Below are 23,176 nucleotides of genomic sequence, written 5' to 3'. Positions count from 1 at the left end.
ACGTGGCACTTAAATACGTGGCACTGAAATACGTGGCACTGAAATACGTGGCACTGAAATACGTGGCACTGAAATACGTGGCACTGAAATACGTGGCACTGAAATACGTGGCACTGAAATACGTGGCACTGAAATACGTGGCCACTGAAATATCGTGGCACTTATATACGTATATACGTATATAAACGTATATTTCAGTGCCACGTATTTCAGTGCCACGTATTTCAGGTTAGGGGTAGGGGTAGGGGTAGGGTTTTTTGTTTTTTTCTTGTTTTCTTGTGTTTTTCTATAAAAATGCATGCGTTTTACCGCGTTTACATGCATTTTTTCACACATGTGGTTTTTTTAAAAAACGCATGCAGATAAAAACGCAAGTGTGAAACCAGACTAAAAGACGCTTTTTATAGCAAAAAAGTTTTTGCGTTACCACATTTTGAGACCTATAATTTTTCCACATTTTGCTCCACAGTCATGTGAGGTCTTGTTTTTTGCGGGACGAGTTGACGTTTTTATTGGTAACATTTTCGGACACGTGACCATTTTTTATCACTTTTTATTCCGATTTTTGTGAGGCAGAATAACCAAAAACCAGCTATTCATGAATTTCTTTTGGGTGAGGCGTTTATACCGTTCTGCGCTTGGTAAAATTGATAAAGCAGTTTTATTCGTCGGGTCAGTACGATTACAGCGATACCTCATTTATATCATTTTTTTATGTTTTGACGCTTTTATACGATAAAAACTATTTTATAGAAAAAATAATTATTTTGGCATCGCTTTATTCTGAGGACTATAACTTTTTTTTTTTTTTGCTGATGATGCTGTATGGCGGCTCGTTTTTTGCGGGACAAGATGACGCTTTCAGCGGTAACATGGTTATTTATATCCGTCTTTTTGATCGCGTGTTATTCCACTTTTTGTTCGGCGGTATGGTAATAAAGCGTTGTTTTTTGCCTCGTTTTTTTTTTTTTTTTCTTACGGTGTTTACTGAAGGGGTTAACTAGTGGGCCAGTTTTATAGGTTGGGTCGTTACGGACGCGGCGATACTAAATATGTGTACTTTTATTGTTTTTGTTTGTTTTTTTTAGATAAAGAAATGTATTTATGGGAATAATATTTTTTTTTTTATTATTATTTATTTAGGAATTTTTTTTATTTTTTTTTTACACATGTGGAAATTTTTTTTTTTTACTTTTGTACTTTGTCCCAGGGGGGGACATCACAGATTGCAGATCTGATAGTGTGCACAGCACTCTATCAGATCCGCGATCATACTTTCATCGGAGCAGGCTGCAGCTTTCATCTGCAGCCTGCTCCGACCCGGAAGTGCTCCCTGCAGGACCCAGATACAGCCCCTCGGCCATTTTGGATCCGGGGCCTGCAGGGAGAAGACGTTCGGTACGAGGTGAGTACATCACCTTGTACCGATCGTCTCAGGAAAGCCCGCAGGGAGCCCCCTCCCTGCGCGATGCTTCCCTGCACCGCCGGCACATCGCGATCATGTTTGATCGCGGTGTGCCGGGGGTTAATGTGCCGGGGGCGGTCCGTGACCGCTCCTGGCACATAGTGCCGGATGTCAGCTGCGATATGCAGCCGACACCCGGCCGCGATCGGCCGCGCTCCCCCCGTGAGCGCGGCCGATCGCGTATGACGTACTATCCCGTCGGCGGTCATGGGGGCCCACCCCACCTCGACGGGATAGTACGTCAAATGTCGGGAAGGGGTTAAGGGACTTGAATTTGCAATCAGCTGATTCCTTGTGCTATATACAGCAATACCACGGTACTGCCACATATAGCAAAAATCACATTCTCTTATGAACTCCAGCTACAGGCTGGCTTTGATAGGAGTACCATCGTGACAGACATAGGGCTCTGCTTGAGTAACACAGCCATCATTTTGAGGCGAAGATGTGGGCACAGCTGATATTGGACATACCAGTACATCCAATATTGGTAAGGGGTTAATATAACTTCCAACTAATATTAATTTTACTGTAAGACATGTAGATTTCTATAAGCCATAGTAATATAGTATTTAAGGTTGAAGGAAGACTAAATTCATCTAGTTCAAGCCATAGCCTAACAATGTTTAATTAGATGCACCACTGCAGCGGGGATTTTATGTGTTTTTTTGTTTTGTTTTTATAAATGTAAGCCCCATGCCCCCGTTCTTATACTCACCTTTCGGTGGCTTCACCTTTTACCAACGTCGCTCCGATCCCGTGGCGCCATCGTGTGCACGTAACTTCTGACTAACCGGAAGTCAGAACTTGCGTCACAATACCTCAATGCAAATTTCTGAGTGCCAGAACGAGGCTCTCATAGAGATGTATTGAAAGGTGACCTTAGGAGTGCTCCATGACACACTGGCAGGTTACTTTTCGATGGAGACAGACAGAAGTGACACTGGAAAAGGATGAAGGTTGCGGCAGGTGAGTATGAGACAGGGGGTAGGGGAATTGCATTTAAAGCACCACTCCAATGGGGCAATAAAGAAGTGGCGCTTTAAATAACTCATAATGTCAAGTCATCTTTTACATGCCAAGAGTAAAGCATTATGATATAATTTCAATGTATGTACCTGCAGGTTTAATTGTACCAAATCTGCCTCTCTCTTTGCCAGAGCAGCCTCGAGTATATTGTTGTGTTCACGTAATGCAGCGTTGGATTGTCCGAGTCCAGTTAACTTTCCTCGTTCATGTTCTAATTCCAGTGTCAGTTTTTTGTTGAGGTCTTCTAATTTTTTGATTTTCCTTTTAAAGCCACGAGATTCCTGCAGCTGCAGCATACAATAAAGTGAGAAAAGATTGGTAACAGATGTATAATGTACAGAACACAATAATTACCAGAAACATTAAAAAGAAAATTCAGTCTACACAACAAAGTAAAACTGTACATTTCATTATAAATTTGCAATCTGTTTTCATACGTTTGTTTGTTTTGTTCAGCAGATGTACAACGACCTGTGCTATGATATAAAGGATTTCTGGTATAGATGTATTCTGTTCTGAATGGCTTCATTTCTTTTTTTCTCATTATTAATGAGTCATTAACCAAGCCTTAGAAGCATTAGGGCAGATTTATTATTACTGTCTCAATTAAGTTAGACTGTATAAAATCAGACCAGAAAAAACTCTGCTAAATTTAGCAGAGGTGCACGCCAAATTATTAATTTGATACATTTGGCGCATCTTGCTTAATACAATATATTTTTTCTTTCATTACATCATACATGTAAAACGCTGGCCCGTAGGGTACTTATATTTGGCCCATGAGGAAATACCCAATGTCTGTAGAGCTGGCCCGCTGTAGTAGCTAGCACATTCTAATTCTACAATTCATTTTTTACGTAGATCACTCACCCCCACCCAGCTCTATTCCCCACAAAGGGCTTCCACCACGTCCACACCAATGATGCAGGGCACCCATCCCCTCTCCCATACACACCTTTAACACCTTACATCACTCACGAGATGATGCAACACCTCGAGCATTTATGGTTTCCGATGCCCGTGTCCCCCACACAAATACATACACGGCTCCGGGCACTCCTTCCCACGGCCTGCTCAGTGCCACATACACAGACCCTCTTCCGGCTCTCCCTAAAGGCAAACCTCCATTTTCACTACCTACTTTTAATACCCATTCTGCCTTGCAATCTTGTGCCCATCTCCAGACTCTTGCAAACTACAGTACATCATCATCCCGATGCCTCACCACTGGCCTTATCCAGACTTTCCCTATAGCGAAACCTGCACGTTGACTACATAACATTTTGCTTACACTACGTTCTGCCTATCCTTTCACTTATACCTATGCATCAGCATTCTTCTTTGCTACTCGTCTCATCTGCCATTACCCATATATATCCCCTCACCCTCTAATACACCCCCATATCTTTGCCTATGTAAGGCAAAAGTACCCACTAATCTTACAATTTTTTTTACCTGCCTTTTTATGACTTCCATCTTATCTTCTTTTCTAAATCTATAGTGTCAATTTTTAAGGAAATTTTAAGAGGTTGTTCCACAAACACAGTACACTTTAGTCAATGGATCATGGAATAAAAATAAAATGTAACAATTGGATATGTTAAAAAATTTTCTTGTGCTGAAATAATCTTATAAATGTGCCCCTGCAGTGTACTATGTAATGGCCGTGTCTGACCGTACAGGGACGTGGTATGATCATACCACGGCTCCTGAGCAAGGGCAGAAGGAAAAGAGTATACAGACATTACAGCATGGGATTACTGCTGCTGGTTTCTGTAAGGAAAAACATTTTCCTGCCTGGTTAAAAACCATGTAAGAAATTGACAACTGGGTGTTGACTTTTGCCAGATGGGGCACGTCCCATGTAGCAGTCTGTTATTAACCAATCAGTGCTTCATGTGTGGTGACACGCCCTTCTGACATGAGTAACGATCACATCTAGCTTTCAATTAATTCATACATTTTAAAGATGAACAGTGGAAGAACAGCATAACAGAGGTAACTGAACATACAGTCGTGGCCAAAAGTATTCACACCCCTGCAGTTCTGTCAGATAATACTCAGTTTCTTCCTGAAAATGATTGCAATCACAAATTCTTTGGTATTATTATCTTCATTTAATTTGTCTTAAATGAAAAAACACAAAAGAGAATGAAGCAAAAAGCAAAACATTGATCATTTCACACAAAACTCCAAAAATGGGCCAGAAAAAAGTATTGGCACCCTCAGCCTAATACTTGGTTGCACAACCTTTAGCCAAAATAACTGCGACCAACCGCTTCCGGTAACCATCAATGAGTTTCTTACAATGCTCTGCTGGAATTTTAGACCATTCTTCTTTGGCAAACTGCTCCAGGTCCCTGATATTTGAAGGGTGCCTTCTTCAAACTGCCATTTTTATATCTCTCCACAGGTGTTCTATATGTGTTCTATGGGACTCAGGTGTAGACTCATTGCTGGCCACCTTAGAAGTCTCCCGTGCTTTCTCTCAAACCATTTTCTAGTGCTTTTTGAAGTGTGTTTTGGGTCATTGTCCTGCTGGAAGACCCATGCCCTCTGAGGGAGACCCAGCTTTCTCACACTGGGCCCTGCACATGGTCAAGCAGTCCAGTGCCAGAGGCAGCAAAGCCACCCCAAAACATCAGCGAACCTCCGCCATGTTTGACTGTAGGGACCGTGTTCTTTTCTTTGAATGCCTCTTTTTTTCTCCTGTAAACTCTATGTTGATGCCTTTGCCCCAAAAGCTCTACTTTTGTCTCATCTGACCAGAGAACATTCTTTCAAAACGTTTTAGGCTTTTTCAGGTAAATTTTGGCAAACTCCAGCCTGGCTTTTTTATGTCTCGGGGTAAGAAGTGAGGAATTCCTGGGTCTCCTACCATGCAGTCCCTTTTCATTCAGACGCCGACAGATAGTAAGGGTTGACACTGTTGTACCCTCGGACTGCAGGGCAGCTTGAACTTGTTTGGATGTTAGTCGAGGTTCTTTATCCAACATCCGCACAATCTTGTGTTGAAATCTCTTGTCAATTTTTTTTTTCCGTCCACATCTTGGGAGGTTAGCCACAGTGCCATTTAAACTTCTTGATGACACTGCGCACGGTAGACACAGGAACATTCAGGTCTTTGGAGATGGACTTGTAGCCTTGAGATTGCTCATGCTTTCTCACAATTTGGTTTCTCAAGTCCTCAGACAGTTCTTTGGTCTTCTTTCTTTTCTCCATGCTCAATGTGGTATACACAAGGACACAGGACAGAGGTTGAGTCAACTTTAATCCATGTCAACTGGCTGCAAGTGTGATTTAATTATTGCCAACACCTGTTAGGTGCCACAGGTAAGTTATAGGTGCTGTTAATTGCACAAATTAGAGAAGCATCACATGATTTTTCGAACAGTGCCAATACTTTTGTCCACCCCCTTTTTTATGTTTGGTGTGGAATTATATCCAATTTGGCTTTAGAACAATTATTTTTGTGTTTTTTCATTTAAGACAAATTAAATGAAGATAATAATACCAAAGAATTTGTGTTTGCAATCATTTTCAGGAAGAAACTGAGTATTATCTGACAGAATTGCAGGGGTGTCAATACTTTTGGCCATGACTGTATGCACATGAGAAATACCAGGATTTGTTAAAACAGACATATAAGGAAAGTGGACAGATCTCCTGAATTACATCTACTTCATATAAAAGTATATTGATGCAATTCATGTCCAATTTCTGTTGCATCTTGCTGAGTAAATCTCCATCATTTATCATTTCAAGGGCTCCTACCACTGACACAATTTTACAGTACTTTTATAGTGAATTTAGGGAGCACAGCAATGCATAATTCCGTAACTGCACCAGTATTCAGTTTTGCACACCTCATCTTCAAGTTCAAGAACCTTCTCTCTATATTCTTCAAGTTCCTGGCTTGTGAGTGATATGACCTCCTGCAGCTCACGCTCCAGCATGGCTTTACTATGGCTTACGGCCTGTAATTCACTTTTCAATCCAGCAAGTTTTTCCTGCATACAAGATAATAAAAGCATGTTTATAAAAAAAAATTAAATAAGTAAATGGAGACATTTATTGTCACTTATATCTGTGATTAGGACTAACCACCATCATACTTTTGCATGAATTTCTAGATACCTGAAAAGCGTGACTGTCACCTCCTTCGGATATTTGCGCTTTCAGCTTACTTAGCTCCGATTCCATGGTTTCTTTTGCAGTCAGTGCTTCCTGAAGACGCCGGCTCAGGATCCCCACTGCATTTTCATAGGCTTTGTGTTTGACTTTCATCTCCTTCTGAGCACTTGTCAGGTCCGAGCCCAGTCTCTTCATTCTCTGCTTCTGTTCTGTAATTGCTCTTAAGGTGCAGTAAAGACAGACTAGTTAAGGATTCTTCAGTTTGACAATGTAACTACGGTATATTAAAACGTGTATACTACCCTTCAAAAATCTGTTTAACATATTACCTTCACCACATCTTGCTTTTTAGTGCAATAACCTAATATTCTTTCAAATAAGTATAATTTATTAATATTTATAATATATTTCAGTAAGGTCAGCAGTTATTGGTGCAAACTTCAACGTTGTTATCCAATAGTGTTTTATTTGTTCATGAGAATGTTATGATTTAATGTTATAAGAAGAATTACATTTCTAAAAAAAAAAAACAATATTCCATTTGAAAATTATGCCAAAAAGCACTTACTTCTTAGCCTCATTTTGTAACAGTTCTACTTGTTCCTTTAGCGCAGTATTGTCCTGGGTTAGAGATATTAGCTGATCTTTGTCAAACTGTATGGACTACAAGAAGAAAAAAAACAACTACCCTAACTATAGGATTGCATATAGAACCATCTTCTTTACCATCGCATAAATGCAATACAAGGTGATTTGGACAGTTTTCAATATCATATGCACATGTATTGTTGTTTTCTTTATGTATTTGTCAATCAAATTCGCCGTGTATGGACTCACAGCAGAAAAACAAAGACATTTCAGCATTTATATTTGCAGTCTGTATGAGCAACCGATTATAAGTGTGCATCACAGACCTTGAAATGCTGGTCAGAAAGTTTGCCATGCTCAGTCTTAAATGTGTACAGTATATTACTTTATTCCCTTATAAAAGCACTGTACCAATGTTTCTGAAGGAGAAGACTGTAAGGTGCATTAAATGCAAGAGAAACACTATATATATATATATATATATATATATATATATATATATATATATATATATATATATATATATATATATATATATATATATATATATATTTTATTTATTTTTTTTACATGGTGCAGACTTAACACAAAACTTCTGCTGCAGTATAGAAAATAAGGTGGCAGTCATACTTCCATCACTCCATGAGATCGCTTCTCCCCATACTCCGGATACAAACAAGAGCCCTAAGGGTATGTGTCCACGTTCAGGATTGCATCAGGATTTGGTCAGGATTTTCCATCAGTATTTGTAAGCCAAAACCAGGAGTGGGTGATAAATGCAGAATTGGTGCATGTGTTTCTATTATACTTTTCCTCTAATTGTTCCACTCCTGGTTTTGGCTACAAATACTGATGGAAAATCCTGACCAAATCCTGATGCAATCCTGAACGTGGACACATACCCTTACTCTGAAAGATCTAGCAGATTGTTAGGCCATGTCTCTCAAGAGTAGTTCTTAACCCTTTCCCACCCCCCATGACTGTTTTCAGCTTCATGACCACGCCAAATTTTAGAATTCTGACCATTGTCACTTTATAACTCTGACACGATTTAACGGATCCCACTGATCCAGAGACTGTCTTTTTGTGAAATATTGTAGTTCATATCAGTGGTAAAAAAAATAATATAAAAAATAAAAATAATAAAAAATTTTCGATATGACTTTCGTTTATTTGTGGAAAAAAATTGGAAATTTGGACAAAATTGTGCAATCTTCAAACTTTTAATTTGAAAGTAAAGGGAAAGCTGTCACCAGGAATAACGCTGTTAACCTGCAGCTTTATTATGCTTTATTATGCTGTCCGGCGCAATGCAGCCGAATGCAGCGGGGAGAAAATGATCTTTATCCTCCCCGCCAGTATTCGGTATAGTCATAGGGGCGGGGCCTGTTCAGTCACCATTCTGAGTATATAGAGCGGTGGCTCTAACTGCGCCCCCGACTCTGACTGACAGCCAGCCGCAATGTAGAGCCAGTGTCAGTCAGGGCCTGCAGAGTAGTTAACTAGGAATCTAGACCCCTCAAGGAATGTAACTATGTAACTAATGTGTGGTGAGCACCTTGAACCCCCAGGTGCTTCACAGAAATTTGTAACGTGGAGCTGTGAAAATTAAAAAAAAAAAAAAAAAAAAAAAAAAAATCATATTTTTCCCACAATAATGTTTTTAGCCCTATTTTTTTTTTTATTTTCACAAGGGTAACAAGAGAAATTGCAGCATACAATTTATGATGTAATTTCTCATGAGTACTCAAATAGCCCATATATGTGGTCGAAAACTACTTTTGACGCACAATGCAGAGCTTAGAAGGGAGGAGGCGCCACACTGAAGTTCAAATTTTGCTGCACTGGTGTGAGGGTGCCATGTCACATTGGCAGAGACCCTGAGGTGCCAGAACAGCAGAAATCCTCTGTAAGTGATGTCATTTTACAAACTACACTCCCAATGAATTAATCTAGGGGTGCAGTGAGCATATTGACACCACTAGGGCTTCACAGAAATTTATACCACTGGGCAGTGAAGAAAGGATAATTGCATTTTTACAGCTAAAATGTTGTTTGAGTCCCAATTTTTTATTTTTTATAAGGGCTAGTAGTAAAAAATGGACCTCTTAGTTTGTTGTGCAATTTCATCTGAGTGTTCCAATACGCTACATGTTATTGGGAACTACTTTTGAGGCACAGTACAAAACTTAGAAGGGAAGGAGCGCCAAAATGTAGTGCAGATTTTACTGTTCTGGTCTGCGGGTGCCATGACCCACTGGGAAATCCCCTGAGGTGCCAGAACAGCAGAACCCCCATAAGTGACCCCATTTAACAAACTACACCTCCTCAAGGAATTCATCTAGGGGAGCAGTGATCATATTGACACCACAGGTGTGTCACAGAATTTTATACCACTGGGCAGTGAAGAAAAATGAATTACATTTTTAACCACAAAAAATATTGATTTAGCCACAGATTTTCATTTTCACAAGGGGAAATGGATAAAAATGACACCAAAATTTGTCACACAAGTTCTACTGAACGTGGATAGACCCCATATGTGGCTGTACAGTGCTGTTTAGTAACACGATAAGACTCCGGAAACAAAGGAGCGGTATTTGCCTCCTGAACTTTGGGAATTTATTTAAAAAAGTGTAGTAATGTTTTTGTAAAACACCCATATAGTCAAAATCAAGCAGCAGTGGATGTTGCAGAGTGCAAATTGCACATCTGCTATTGTAGTGCCCAGTACGTTATGCCCACTTCGTGCTTCTGGAGACATGCAGCCATAAATTAAGCGGGCTTTCTTCACTACAGAAATGCCAAACATGTGGATGCTAAGTGTGGTTTAGGCACACTGTTGAGCTCAGAAGGGAGGGGACATTTTGATTTGTGAGCGCAAAATTCACTGGATTTTTTTGTGGGGGCGAGGAGCCATAGTGCTTTTCCAGATCCTTTGTATTACCAGTAACGTGGAGGCCCCCTATATTTCTGTTAACATAACAAACCTGAGTGGGGGCTTTTATTGTGGATTGAGTTGAAGCTTTTATTGAGAATATTTTTCATAACGTTTGGGATCACATTTTTTCTGGTGCTCCACGCTGAGCACTTACTTTGAGGTCTGCATCTACATCTCTGAGTGACATGATTCAGATGAAACCCCCGAGGGATCCATTCACTATAATGAGGCAGCAGAGTTACTCGGGACTCAGTCTGGCCTCTGTTCAGAAGTGTAGAGTAAATGTGAGCCAAGCCTTACTGCAATCTTTGAGAGGCAGAATGAACAAATCAGCAGTAGGTCAGGAATTGGTTTTATTCATTTTTTACGCCATTCCTCATGCAGTATAAGTGATCAGACAACTTTATTCTTCTGGTCGGTGCATTTACTGCAATACCAGATTTATATTGCTTTTTTATGTTAGGCTGCTGTCACACACTAAAATACGCTTTATATTGCAAAAACAAGTCTTTGCATACCATATTTTGAGGGCTCGAATTTTCCTATATTTCTGTTGACAGTCATGTGAGCCTTGTTTTTTGTGGGACGAGTCGACCTGTTTATTGGTACCATTTTAGGGCACAATGCTTTTTGATTGATTTCTATTCAGATTTTTGGGAGGCAGAATGAACAAAAAAAAAAACAATTCAGGAATGGTTTCTTTGAGGGGTTTTTTTTATGAACGTTCACGGTATGGTAAAATTGAAAAGGCAGCTTTATTCTTTGGGTCAGTACGATTACAGTGCAGTGATTCCACATTTATATCTTTTTTTAAGTTTTGGCGCTTTTACACAAAATCAATTTTCTAGAAAAAATAAGGAGATTTTTGTGTACTCACCGTAAAATCTTTTTCTCCGAGTCAATCATTGGGGGACACAGGACGAATGGGTGTTATGCTGCTGCCACCAGGAGGACACTAAGTTAAACACACACAAAAGATTAACTCCTCCCCTGCAGTATACACCCACGGGCTGGAGAATCCGGAGCCAGTTCGGTAACAAAGCAGTAGGAGTAAACCAGATAATAACAGTAAACATGTTACAGTCAAAACACCGACTGAAAAGAATAACCGAGCCAAACTAGGCTAACAGGGAGGGTGCTGTGTCCCCCAATGATTGACTCGGAGAAAAAGATTTTACGGTGAGTACACAAAAATCTCCTTTTCTCCTACGTATCATTGGGGGACACCGGACGAATGGGACGTCCCAAAGCAGTCCCTGGGTGGGAACAAGAAGTTATAAATGCTGTGCGTGCCTACGAGCTACAGATGAGACACTGCCGCTTGTAGGATTCGCCTACCGACGGACGCGTCTGCCGAGGCCTGAGAGTGCACATGGTAGTGCTTCGTGAATGTATGCAGGCTGGACCATGTAGCAGCCTTGCAGACCTGCGCTGCCGATGCCTGGTGCCGGATGGCCCAGGACGCGCCGACTGACCGGGTAGAATGAGCCTTGATCCCCGGAGGTGCGGCGTGACCCTTGACACGGTAGGACTCTTGGATGGCGGAACGAATCCACTTGGCAATGGAGGCCTTGGAAGCGGGAAGTCCCTTCCGTGGCCCTTCCGGAAGAACGAACAAGGCGTCTGACCTACGGAGAGACGCAGTTCTGGAGACATAACGTCTGAGACCCCTCATTAAGTCCAGAGTGTGGAGAGCCCTTTCCGTGCGGTGAGAAGGAGCAGGGCACAGTGAGGGAAGGACAATCTCCTCATTAAGATGGAAGGAGGAAACGACCTTCGGAAGAAAAGACGGACATGTCCGTAGAACTACCTTGTCCTGGTGGAACACGAGGAAAGGAGGTTGGCAAGACAGAGCTGCCAGCTCAGAGACACGTCTAATAGACGTGACAGCCACGAGGAAGGCAACTTTCCACGACAAGAGCAGCAAGGACACCTCATGCAAGGGCTCAAAAGGGGGCTCTTGAAGAGCACAGAGGACCAGATTCAGGTCCCATGGTTCCAAGGGCATTCTGTAAGGCGGAACCATATGAGAAACTCCCTGGATGAAAGTCTTGACTTGCAGTCTGTTTGCAATCCTTCTCTGGAAAAGAACCGAGAGAGCAGAAATTTGGCCCTTAAGAGAACTGAGGGCAAGGCCCAAGTCTACGCCTGATTGGAGGAATTCCAAAATGTGAGGAATAGAAAATTGGAGGGGGAAACGTCCCCGATCCCTGCACCAGGCGAAGTATACCTTCCAGGCGCGGTGGTAGATGCGCATGGAAGAAGACTTGCGTGCGCGGAGCATGGTAGATATAACCGTCTGGGGCAGACCCTTCTGCCTCAGTACCCAGGACTCAACGGCCACGCCGTTAAACACAGGGCCTCTGAGTTCGGGTGGTAAATGGGCCCTTGAGACAGGAGGTCTGCGCGGCTCGGCAGCCTCCAAGGTACGTCTGAGACCAGTTGCACCATCTCGGCGTACCATGTCCTGCGCGGCCAGTCCGGAGCGATGAGAATTACTGAAATCCGTTCTGCCCTGACCTTCCTCATTACCTTTGCCAGAAGGGGAATTGGGGGAAAGATGTATGGGAGTCTGAAACCCTGCCATGAGAGGACGAGAGCATCGGCTCCGAAGGCTGAGGGGTCGTGAGACCTGGCCATGAAGACGGGAACCTGGCAATTGAGGCGAGATGCCATTAGATCCACGTCCGGAGTCCCCCATCGAGAGCATATCTGGTGAAAGATTGCGGGATGAAGAGACCACTCTCCGGGATCGAGGCTGTGGCGACTGAGAAAGTCCGCTTCCCAGTTTTCCACGCCTGGGATGTAAACTGCTGAGAGTATGGAGTGGTTGGTCTCGGCCCAGCGGAGAATGAGCGTTACCTCGACCATGGCCGCTTTGCTGCGAGTGCCCCCTTGGCGGTTGATGTAGGCTACCGCAGTGGCGTTGTCGGACTGGACTCTGACCGCGCGGCCGGAAAGAAACGGATGAAAATGGCGGAGTGCCAGTCTGATTGCCCGAATCTCTAGGATGTTGATGGGCAGCTGGGATTCCTGCGGGGACCAGCGACCCTGAGTCGAGTGGCGCTGGAACACAGCACCCCAGCCGAAGAGACTGGCGTCCGTTGTGACAACCAGCCAGTGCACCGGAAGGAAAGACTTCCCCCGAGTCAGGGAGGACCTCTTGGTCCACCACCTGAGGGACTGCCTGATTGGGCGAGAGAGCAGGAGACGGCGGTCGAGCGAGGCAGGATTCCTGTCCCATACTGCTAGAAGGGCGTGCTGTTGGGGACGGAGGTGAAATACAGCAAAAGGCACTGCCTCCATTGCCGCCACCATCCTGCCGAGTACCCTCATGGAGAAGCGTAGGGAGTGAGGGCGAGGTTGGGTAAGCTTTCGGACTTCTCTCTGTAGCGTGGATACCTTTTCCGGAGGTAGGAGTACTAGACCCTGAGAAGAGTCTAGGATCATCCCCAGGTAGGATATGGTTTGAGCCGGGACTGGGGAAGATTTCTTGAAGTTGATTTTCCAACCCAGGCGCAAAAAGGTATTTATGGTGACGTCTACTGCTTCTGAGCAGGATCGAAAAGAGGAGCCTTTTATGAGAATGTCGTCCAAGTAGGGCAACACCACTATGCCTCGAGCATGGAGAATGGCCACGGCAGCTGCCATGACCTTGGTGAATACCCGAGGAGCGGTGGCCAGCCCGAAGGGTAGGGCGACAAACTGGAAATGGTGCCCCTGGACCGCGAAGCGGAGGAAACGCTGATGAGACGGTAGGATGGGAATGTGCAGGTAAGCGTCCTGAACATCCAGAGATGCAAGGAACTCGCCCTCTTCCAGAGAGGCAATTACCGAGCGGAGGGACTCCATACGGAATCGATGTACGCGGACGTACTTGTTGAGAAGCTTGAGGTCTAATATTGGACGTACTGAGCCGTCCTTTTTTTGGTACGATGAAAAGATTGGAATAGAAACCTTGGTACCTCTCGTTCTGAGGTACCGGGATGATGACCCCGTCTTCCCATAGCGACCTTATGGCCTGGAAGTACTGACAGACCCTTGCTCTGGGAGGAGGGGACTGGAAGAAACGAGATGGGGGAAGAGAGACAAACTCTATCTTGTAACCGGAGGACACTAGGTCGCGGACCCATCGGTCGGGAACTACCGAGAGCCACGCGTCCCGAAAGAAGAGTAGGCGGCCGCCTACTCTGTCGGTGTCCTTCGGCGTTTGCCAAGAGTCATTGAGGTGGAGACCTGTTAGGTCTGGACCCTCGGAATCCCTGTTGTCTGGGTCTGCCTCTCCAAGTGGGAGAAGGTTTGTAAGACGGCTGGGAGGCTCTGTCCTTGCGCTGACCTCTCCCGACGCCGGGTGGCGCGGAGGGATTGGACCAATTGGAGCCGAAACGGAAATATCGGCCTCGGCCCTGTTGGTTGCGAAAGGGACGAAAAGTTCGTTGCTGGGGAAGGAATTTGCTCTTTCCTCCTGTGGAGTCTGCAATTATTTTGTCTAGTTTGTCCCCAAATAGGCGTTCGCCCTGGTATGGAAGAGCCGTGAGGGATTTTTTGGATCCCGAGTCCGCTTTCCAGTCCCTGAGCCAAAGGGATCTGCGGATCGTGACAGCATTGGCCGCTGCCTGTGAGGCACAGTTGGCCGCGTCTAAGGATGCGGAAACTACGAAGTCCCCCGCTCTAGCGATCTGAGTGGCCAGGTGTGAAATTTCTGGGGGTAAGTCGGCACGTAGTGCTGTAGAGGATAAAGACTCGGCCCAATGGGACATAGCTTTTGCAACCCACGTGACGGCAAAAGAGGGAAAGAGAGAAGCCGAGGAGGCTTCAAAGGCCGAGCGAGCCATCTGTTCAATTTGTCTATCAGTGGGATGCTTGATGGACGCACCCTCAGAGGAGGATAGAACCGCCTTGGTGGCTAGCCGCGACACTGGCGGGTCCACGGAGGGTGACTGAGACCAGTCCCTAGCTAGGTCCTGAGCAAACGGATACTTCAATTGCATAGCCTTCTGTCCTGAGAAACGTTTATCCGGACGGACTCTATGGTGATCGACTATGTCCTTGAATTGAGGGTGCGTAGGAAAAAATTTATGAGCCTTTGTGGTTCGCCCGAATGATACGGGATGAACCGCCTTGGACGGGGTTTCCTCCTCTAACTGTAGTGTCTGACTTACAGAGTCTATGAGAGAATCTAAAGTCTCTTGATCGTGATGATACTCTGGGGAACAGGACGCGTTGGACGCGTCGTCCAGGAGGGATTCCCTGCTATGAGTCGGGGATGAGTGACGAGAGACTTCGCTCTCTGAGCCGGAAGGCTGATCCCGGACCGGAGATATTACCCTGGACCTCTTTTTGGATGAGTGAGGGCTTCTGGAAACGGTACGACCTCTAGGCCGAGAGGGGTTCTTAGACCGCGTTATATCATCCGTGGAAGTGCCCTGGCTAAGGGACGGCTCACGGAGAGACTGTATCGTCCTTTCCAAGGATGCCACAGATCGAGCGAGGGAGGACGCCCATGCGGGGGTACTAGGCTCGCTACATTCCGGGTCAGAGGCCGGAGTAACCTGAGCCGCCGACATTTCGCAGGCGGTGCACAGCGGGTCAGTGTGACCTCGGGGCAGAGATACCTTGCAGGAGGTGCACACAGCAAAAATAACGGAGTGGGTCTTTCCAGTCCGTTTTTGCTTAGACTGTGACATATTTGTGATTAAGTGAGCGTACTGGCAGGGGGGGAGACAATCCTACTGAGTGCGTCTCACCAAAGTTCTGCGGTGGCCTGGCAGGGAGATCCTGATGTCCTGTGCACTGCGTTGCTGCAAAGCCGCCAGCGCGCTTCCTGGTCCAAGATGGCCGCCGAGATGTGAGAAGGGCGCTTCTCGGGAGCGAGAAGCGCCCAGGGAGGGGGCGTGTCTTGGGCGGACGTAGGCGTGCATGTAGGCGGGCGCTGGAGTCCGGACCGGGCCGAGGTGCCACCGCGCCAACGGAGCGCCGGAAAGACCGCCGTGCCCCCTCAGAATTATAACGCTGCCCCGCGGCTGCAGAGCCGCATTAGTAAGAGAGTAAGGGGCCCCCCCCGTCAGCTCGTCGGCCCCCGCACTTACCCTGTGCGATGGAACCAATGCTCCATCCACCTTCACCTTGGTAGGGAGAGGGTGGAGAGCTTCTGCCGCCATGCGTCGTCCGCTATATTCAGTGGTGATGCAGTGGGCGGCTGCACGGACGCCATGTCATTCTGTCCGGCTGTGCCCTGGCTCCAGGAAACTTAGGTGGATGATTAGTCCCCGTGGTCGCCTGAGAGGGAGGGAGGGAGATCGGAACGCTAAGGAACCGTCGCCACACTGAAAAGTGAGCCAGGGCTGGCATCCATCGTCGCGGGAAAGGATACAGGAGGAACGCTCCATGTACTTGCCCGTTGTTGGTGCGGGGGAGATCAGAGCTGAAAATTTGCCTGTCGCCCCCTTCTCTCCGTTAAATTAAAAATTGGTGGGGTCCTGAGGACCCAAGTGCCTCCTGAGACACTAAGTAAGAACTGGCTCCGGATTCTCCAGCCCGTGGGTGTATACTGCAGGGGAGGAGTTAATCTTTTGTGTGTGTTTAACTTAGTGTCCTCCTGGTGGCAGCAGCATAACACCCATTCGTCCTGTGTCCCCCAATGATACGTAGGAGAAAATTACTTTTGCATCTCTATTGTGAGAGCTATAACGATTTTATTTTTCCGCTGATTGAGTTGTATGGCGGCTTGTTTATTCGCAGGACAAGATGACGTTTTCAGCTATACCATGTGTATTTACATTGGTCTTTTTGATTGTGTTTTATTCCACTTTTTGTTCAGCGGTATGATGAAAAAGCATAGTTTATTTGCCACTTTTTTTTTCTTACGGTGTTCAATGAAGGGGTTAACTAGTGGGACAATTTGATAGGACGGGTTGTTCCAGACATGTGCCAAATATGGGCACTTTAAAAAAATAAAATCATAAAAATATTTATTTATGGGTACAATATATATTTTTTCAAAATATATATTTTTAAATATTTGTACTTTTTTTTTTTTATTATTTAGTCCCACTATGTGACTTTGACTTTCACAGCTCTGATCGCTGTTATAAACCATTGCAATGCAGTCAGACAGCCCCCTCAAGTAGCCCACGTGAAACGCGTGTTGAGGCTGCGTGGTCTGACGTTACACAGGGATTCACATGGGCAAGGAGCATTCCTGCAGCACTTTACTGTTTAACAGATTTATTAGAGGTGCACCCCTGTCTATAACTAGGTAGTTAACGGATATCTTTCCTACAACATTACTTTAAATATTATGCTATTTGCTAGCAGTAGGAATTGTTCTATCCTTAGCTCCTGGGATGCAAACCTCCCTTGCTCTACATATGATTATGACCTCTTGATCCTTATATTTATTGTGCTGACCTCAGACCTACTACATCAGAGTTCTTTATTTCAAATTTATTTGTCCCTAAATGACTTCTAAATTTGCCATTTTTTTATATGGTACTGTTGTAATCCATAAATAAATTTTCTATACATCTGTTAAAAGATTTTTGTAACTCCTTGTCCTCTTGATTTTGCATACATGTATTGGAGTACTCGGTTGTCCTCGACAACCCTCTATATGGCCTTATATCACTGTGTTATGCTTTGTTCTGATAGATCTGTTACCTTTATAACGGTCAGTGCTGCACTGACACAAGCTAGTTAGACAATGCACTACACATGATTAATCTAGCCTGGTCACCATGGCAATGATCAGGCCCTCACGAGGACGTCACGAAGGCGCCGATTGGAGGGGAGAGGGAGCTCGCTCCCTCCCTCTCTGTGCCTTTTAAATGCTGCAATTGACATCGATCACGGGATTTAGGTGGTTGAACTGCTGGGAGTGGTACAGGCACCACTCCTAGCAGTGAGAGCTGTGTCAGCTGTCAGAACCGCTTAACACCCGGTGGTGACCACGAGCGCCCAGTCTGAGTGCAAAATCAACAGGATGTATCCAAACATCCAAGGTCGGGAAGTCCTTCCCAATGTCGTGAAGGAGTTAATACATGGAATAAAATCTCTGTATTTATTCAATTAGTACCTAATAAAATATCAATTGTCCAGCCGTATATCATAATTGAAGTCTTAGGAATACAAGAGTAATGGTCTGCATCAATAATTAAATGGTTTTCTATGAGTCACTCTTAACATTCAGGATGTGCAAACAGCATGTATCCTGGCTCAGGCAAAATTTCATCCACCACACAAACATTCTCTGAAAGCTCATGCCTCATTGCACAAACCTGTAAACGCATTTCCATTTCATCTCTGTCGTTTTGTGCAGCTTGGAGATGGGATTCAAGTTCTTCCATCTGCTGTTGCAACTTAGCCATTTCCTTCATAACCCGGGCTTTTTCCATCTCTGCTGCAGACTTCTCACCTTGAATCTTTAGCAGCTCTCTTCTAAGTTCTTTCACCTCTGAATCTAACTTTTTCTTGGTAGCTTTCAGCTCACTGATGAGTTGGTCTTTGGAGCTGGCATCCCTGCGATAGGCTTCTACCATCACCTATTGGGAAAAAAAAGAAAAATATTTTACCAGTGTTGTTAAAGAAATGCATTCCTTCATGACAAGGTTGCATTAAAGTTAGTTTGCATTATTGCATCCTTACTTTTACAACTGGACCTTACCATGAGTTGAGGCTTTTGTTTTAGTGCATTGTGTAACAAGTGCTTTAATTTAGAAAGCCTACATAGGACACATTGACAAACACAGGGCAAACTGTTTGCAATTCTCCAAATAATATTAGTACTTTACTATGGACTCTAAATTTAATCTTGATAAATCCAACATTAACTGTAACAGAGGTGCACATCTATCCATTCCACCACCCATACATTCTGACCAAGTGTTTTCATTTACATAGCATCCATCCCATGATGCATGTGAGGTCACAAATTACGTCACATACATGGGCAGTCTGAAGCACGGTTACTCAGCATGAATGGTTATAACTAGAGTTGAGCGAATTTGATCGGGTCCCTGCTTATAAGCTGCAGAGAGAACCCGGATACATGGAGCGTGCCAGCTGATCGGCGCCGTAGCTGCATTTGTCCTGGCTGTGTCACTGTCACACCACATGCATGGAGAGAGAGCCTGTGTTTGCTCTCCATGCATATGCTGTCTACACCCACGACACATACCACTGCAGCGCCGGACAGCTGATCAGCCGGCACGCTTTATGTATCCGGGTTCCCTCTGCAGCTTATTTGTTAAGCGCTATTGCTTGCCGAATAAGCAGGGACCCGATCAAATTTGCTCAACTCTAGTTATAACAAGGCACACGTAGAGAGTGCATCAGTTTACCCATGTATGTGACACCACTTTAATTGGACTTGCCAGGACACACTGCCTGTAAAGGCCCCTGTCTCACATAGCGAGATCGCTAGCGAGATCGCTGCTGAGTCACAAGTTTTGTGACGCAACAGCGACCTCAGTAGCGATCTCGCTATGTGTGACACGTACCAGCGACCAGGCCCCTGCTGCGGGATCGCTGGTCGTGTCGGAATGGCCTGGACCTTTTTTTGGTCGTTGAGGTCCCGCTGACATCGCTGAATCGGTGTGTGTGACACCGATCCAGCGATGTCTTCACTGGTAACCAGGGTAAACATCGGGTTACTAAGCGCAGGGCCGCGCTTAGTAACCCGATGTTTACCCTGGTTACCAGCGTAAATGTAAAAAAAAACAAACAGTACATACTCACCATCTGATGTCCGTCAGGTCCCTTGCCGTCTGCTTCCTGCTCTGACTGAGTGCCGCCGTACAGTGAGAGCACAGCACAGCAGTGACGTCACCGCTGCGCTCTGCTCTCACTGTACGGCGGCACTCAGTCAGAGCAGGAAGCAGACGGCAAGGGACCTGACGGACATCAGATGGTGAGTATGTACTGTTTGTTTTTTTTTACATTTACGCTGGTAACCAGGGTAAACATTGGGTTACTAAGCGCGGCCCTGCGCTTAGTAACCCGATGTTTACCCTGGTTATCTGGGTGCTGCAGGGGGACTTCGGCATCGTTGAAGACAGTTTCAACGATGCCGAAGTCGTTCCCCTGATCGTTGGTCGCTGGAGAGAGCTGTCTGTGTGACAGCTCCCCAGCGACCACACAACGACTTACCAACGATCACGGCCAGGTCGTACCGCTGGTCGTGATCGTTGGTAAATCGCTATGTGAGACGGGGCCCTAAGGCTATGTTCACACGATCCTTTTTTTGATCCTTTTTTTTTTTCAGGTCCTTTTTCCATGCAGGGTACAGTCCAATGTTACTCTATGGAATACAAAAACCGCTGTGCCCACTATCCTTTTTTTCTCAGGCAAATCCGCGAGGATTTGCCTGCAGAAAAAAAGAAGTACCATGTCACTTCTTTCTGCGGATTCAGCTCCTGTTTTCAACAGGCACCAATAGGAAAGTGCTGTTGAAAACCCGCAGAGGAATCTGCAGAAGAAACTGCAGGAAAATCAGCAGTGCAGTTTTGCACTGCGGGTTTTCCAAATCAGGACCTGAAAAAAAAAGGATCAAAAAAAGGATCGTGTGAACATGGCCTAAGAGCTATACAAGCCTGTGGAGCCTCATTCTTACACTCCATAGGCTCACACCCAGACCCCTGTGTGATCTGGCAAATTGGAATAGAAGTCACCCAACAAAATGGGGAAGATGGCTATCGGTAATAAGATTACCATATTTACACTAGACTTTTACATGGGTTTAAGCAGTTAAAAAAAAAAAAAGCTTTGTAGGAGTGCCCCTTTCATGCACTTTTGGAAATTGGCATAAATATACAAAGAAAACAAAAAAAAAAGTGTAAAACACTTAAATTGAACTACTAATCATTGCAATACAAAGGCTTATTTATGACTCACTTTCTGTTGGACAAACTGTTCCTTTACTTTCTGTGTTTGTTTTTTTAGATTGTTGTTTTCTTGTTGCAGAGTTTCCACCTACAAAACATAAAAATAGCTTACACTAATTTTACTTTTCAGTCTAAAATCAACTAAAATAAATTAAACATCCTATTTAACCAAGCATTTAAAATAAAACATGGAATTAACCTCCAAACTTAATTTTTGTTTCTGTTACCTGTCCAGATTTGATAGCAATATCTTGTCGCAGTCTTTCCAAGATTTCTCCAGCAGCTTCAGTTCCCTCTTCTAGTTTTTTGGTACCCTGATCTAGGTCATTTTGCTCCATCTTAGCTGCTTGTAGAGCAACCTCTAAAACTATTTTCTGGTTTTGAAGATACTGGATTGAATCATCTTTTGAAGACAGATCAATTTGTAGCTCTTCAAGCCTGGTTTCAAGTTCATCATATCTCATTTGGAGATCGTTCAGAGACTGATCTTTGGTGTGAAGAGTTTCTTGTGTTGAAGTAAGCTGTCTCAGGATCTCAAGATGTTCCTGTTGGAATGCTTCAAGCTGCAAGTCTTTCTGGCTCAAATTTAGCTTCACCTAATAAAAAATGGTAAATCTAAATTAGATTAGTTTCCTATATAAGACAGAATTCATACAGTGCTTGCAGTGTCACCTTTTTTTAAACTCAACAGATACACCTCCCTGAACATGCTATTGATCAAAACATATTTCATACAGAAGCATCATGCAGGAAAAAAAAAAGAAAGCATGGCCTGTGTTCAACATACACTACCATTCCAAAGTTTAGGGTCACTTAGAAATTTCCATATTTTTGAAAGAACTTTTTTTTTTCCAATGAAGCCAACGTTAAATGATTCAGAAATACTCTATATATTGTTAATGTGGTAAATGACTATCCTAGCTGCAAATGTCTGGTTTGTAATGCAATATCTTCATAGGTGTATAGAGGCCCATTTCCAACAACCGTCACTACAGTGTTCTTATGGTATGGTGACGCCATCTGTCAAGCATGGTGGAAGTAATGTGATGGTCTGGGGTTGCTTTGGTGCTGGTAAAGTGGAAGATTTGTACAAGGTAAAAGGGATTTTGAATAAGGAAGGCTATCACTCCATTTTGCAACGCCATGCCATACCCTGTGGACAGCGCTTGATTGGAGCCAATTTCATCCTACAACAGGACAATGACCCAAAGCACACCTCCAAATTATGCAAGAACAATTTAGGGAAGAAGCAGGCAGCTGGTATTCTATCTGTAATGGAGTGGCCAGCGCAGTCACCAGATCTCAACCCCATTGAGCTGCAGCTTGACCGTATGGTACGCAAAAAGTGTCCATCAAGCTAAACCAACTTGTGGGAGGGGCTTCTGGAAGCATGGGGTGACATTTCTCCAGACTACCTCAGCAAATTAACTGCTAGAATGCCAAAGGTCTGTAATGCTATAATTGCTGCAAAGGGAGCATTCTTTGACGAAAGCAAAGTTTGAAGGAGAAAATTATTATTTGAAATAAGAATCTTTTTTTCGAACCTTGTCAATGTCTGGATTTGATTTTCAATTCATTTGGCAACACATTTGATTAATAAAAGTATGAGTTTTCATGGAAAACACAAAATTGTCTGGGTGACCCTAAACTTTGGAACCGTAGTGTACATATGCCATTACATGGCTATACAGTGGTATATTTTGGAGGCATTTGTTGGTGGCACTGTATATATCTGGAAATCCTCAAAACATTCATCATTTCAAGTTTCTAAATGGTTTCACTTACTATTGGGAACCTGTGAAAGAATTGTTGAGTTTCAGTGGAAGTGTTTTTATAAATTATACCATTTACTCGGGACTTCTGCACAAACACAATGTGAATAGGCCCTTAGACTGCAATTCAACAAAGCTATTACGCCAGATTAAAAAAAAAAAAAAAAAAGCCACAAAATTGTTGTGCAAAGTGGAGTAGTGCAAATATTTGACATCTTTTGCCATGTTCACACCATTTTGGGGAGGCTGGGGTGTGACGAGAGCATGACGAGGCCAGCTTCTCATCAACATGGTGTGTGGTCTTGATGACTTGGGGCTTAAGTGACCATATGCACAACTTAAATACATGTCAATAACTGAATTGCCA

General features: G+C 44.2%; 1 protein-coding gene across 2 annotated transcripts in view; it reads right to left on the bottom strand.

The window, feature by feature from the left end:
- Positions 1 to 23,176, bottom strand: part of GOLGA3 (golgin A3) — a 74,419-nt gene that overhangs the window by 11,646 nt on the left and 39,597 nt on the right. For both annotated transcript variants that reach the window (XM_077293366.1, XM_077293367.1), the window contains exons 11-17: positions 21,265 to 21,633; positions 21,048 to 21,125; positions 18,434 to 18,697; positions 7,197 to 7,291; positions 6,632 to 6,848; positions 6,361 to 6,504; positions 2,584 to 2,781 (exon numbers count right to left, since the gene is read on the bottom strand). In XM_077293366.1, the coding sequence (XP_077149481.1) occupies positions 2,584 to 2,781; positions 6,361 to 6,504; positions 6,632 to 6,848; positions 7,197 to 7,291; positions 18,434 to 18,697; positions 21,048 to 21,125; positions 21,265 to 21,633 (1,365 nt within the window). The remainder of the gene's footprint in view (positions 1 to 2,583; positions 2,782 to 6,360; positions 6,505 to 6,631; positions 6,849 to 7,196; positions 7,292 to 18,433; positions 18,698 to 21,047; positions 21,126 to 21,264; positions 21,634 to 23,176) is intronic.

This window comes from Ranitomeya variabilis, chromosome 1 (genome assembly GCF_051348905.1).
Source record: "Ranitomeya variabilis isolate aRanVar5 chromosome 1, aRanVar5.hap1, whole genome shotgun sequence".
Lineage (NCBI taxonomy): Eukaryota > Metazoa > Chordata > Amphibia > Anura > Dendrobatidae > Ranitomeya > Ranitomeya variabilis.
This window is presented reverse-complemented; position numbering and strand designations above follow the sequence as displayed.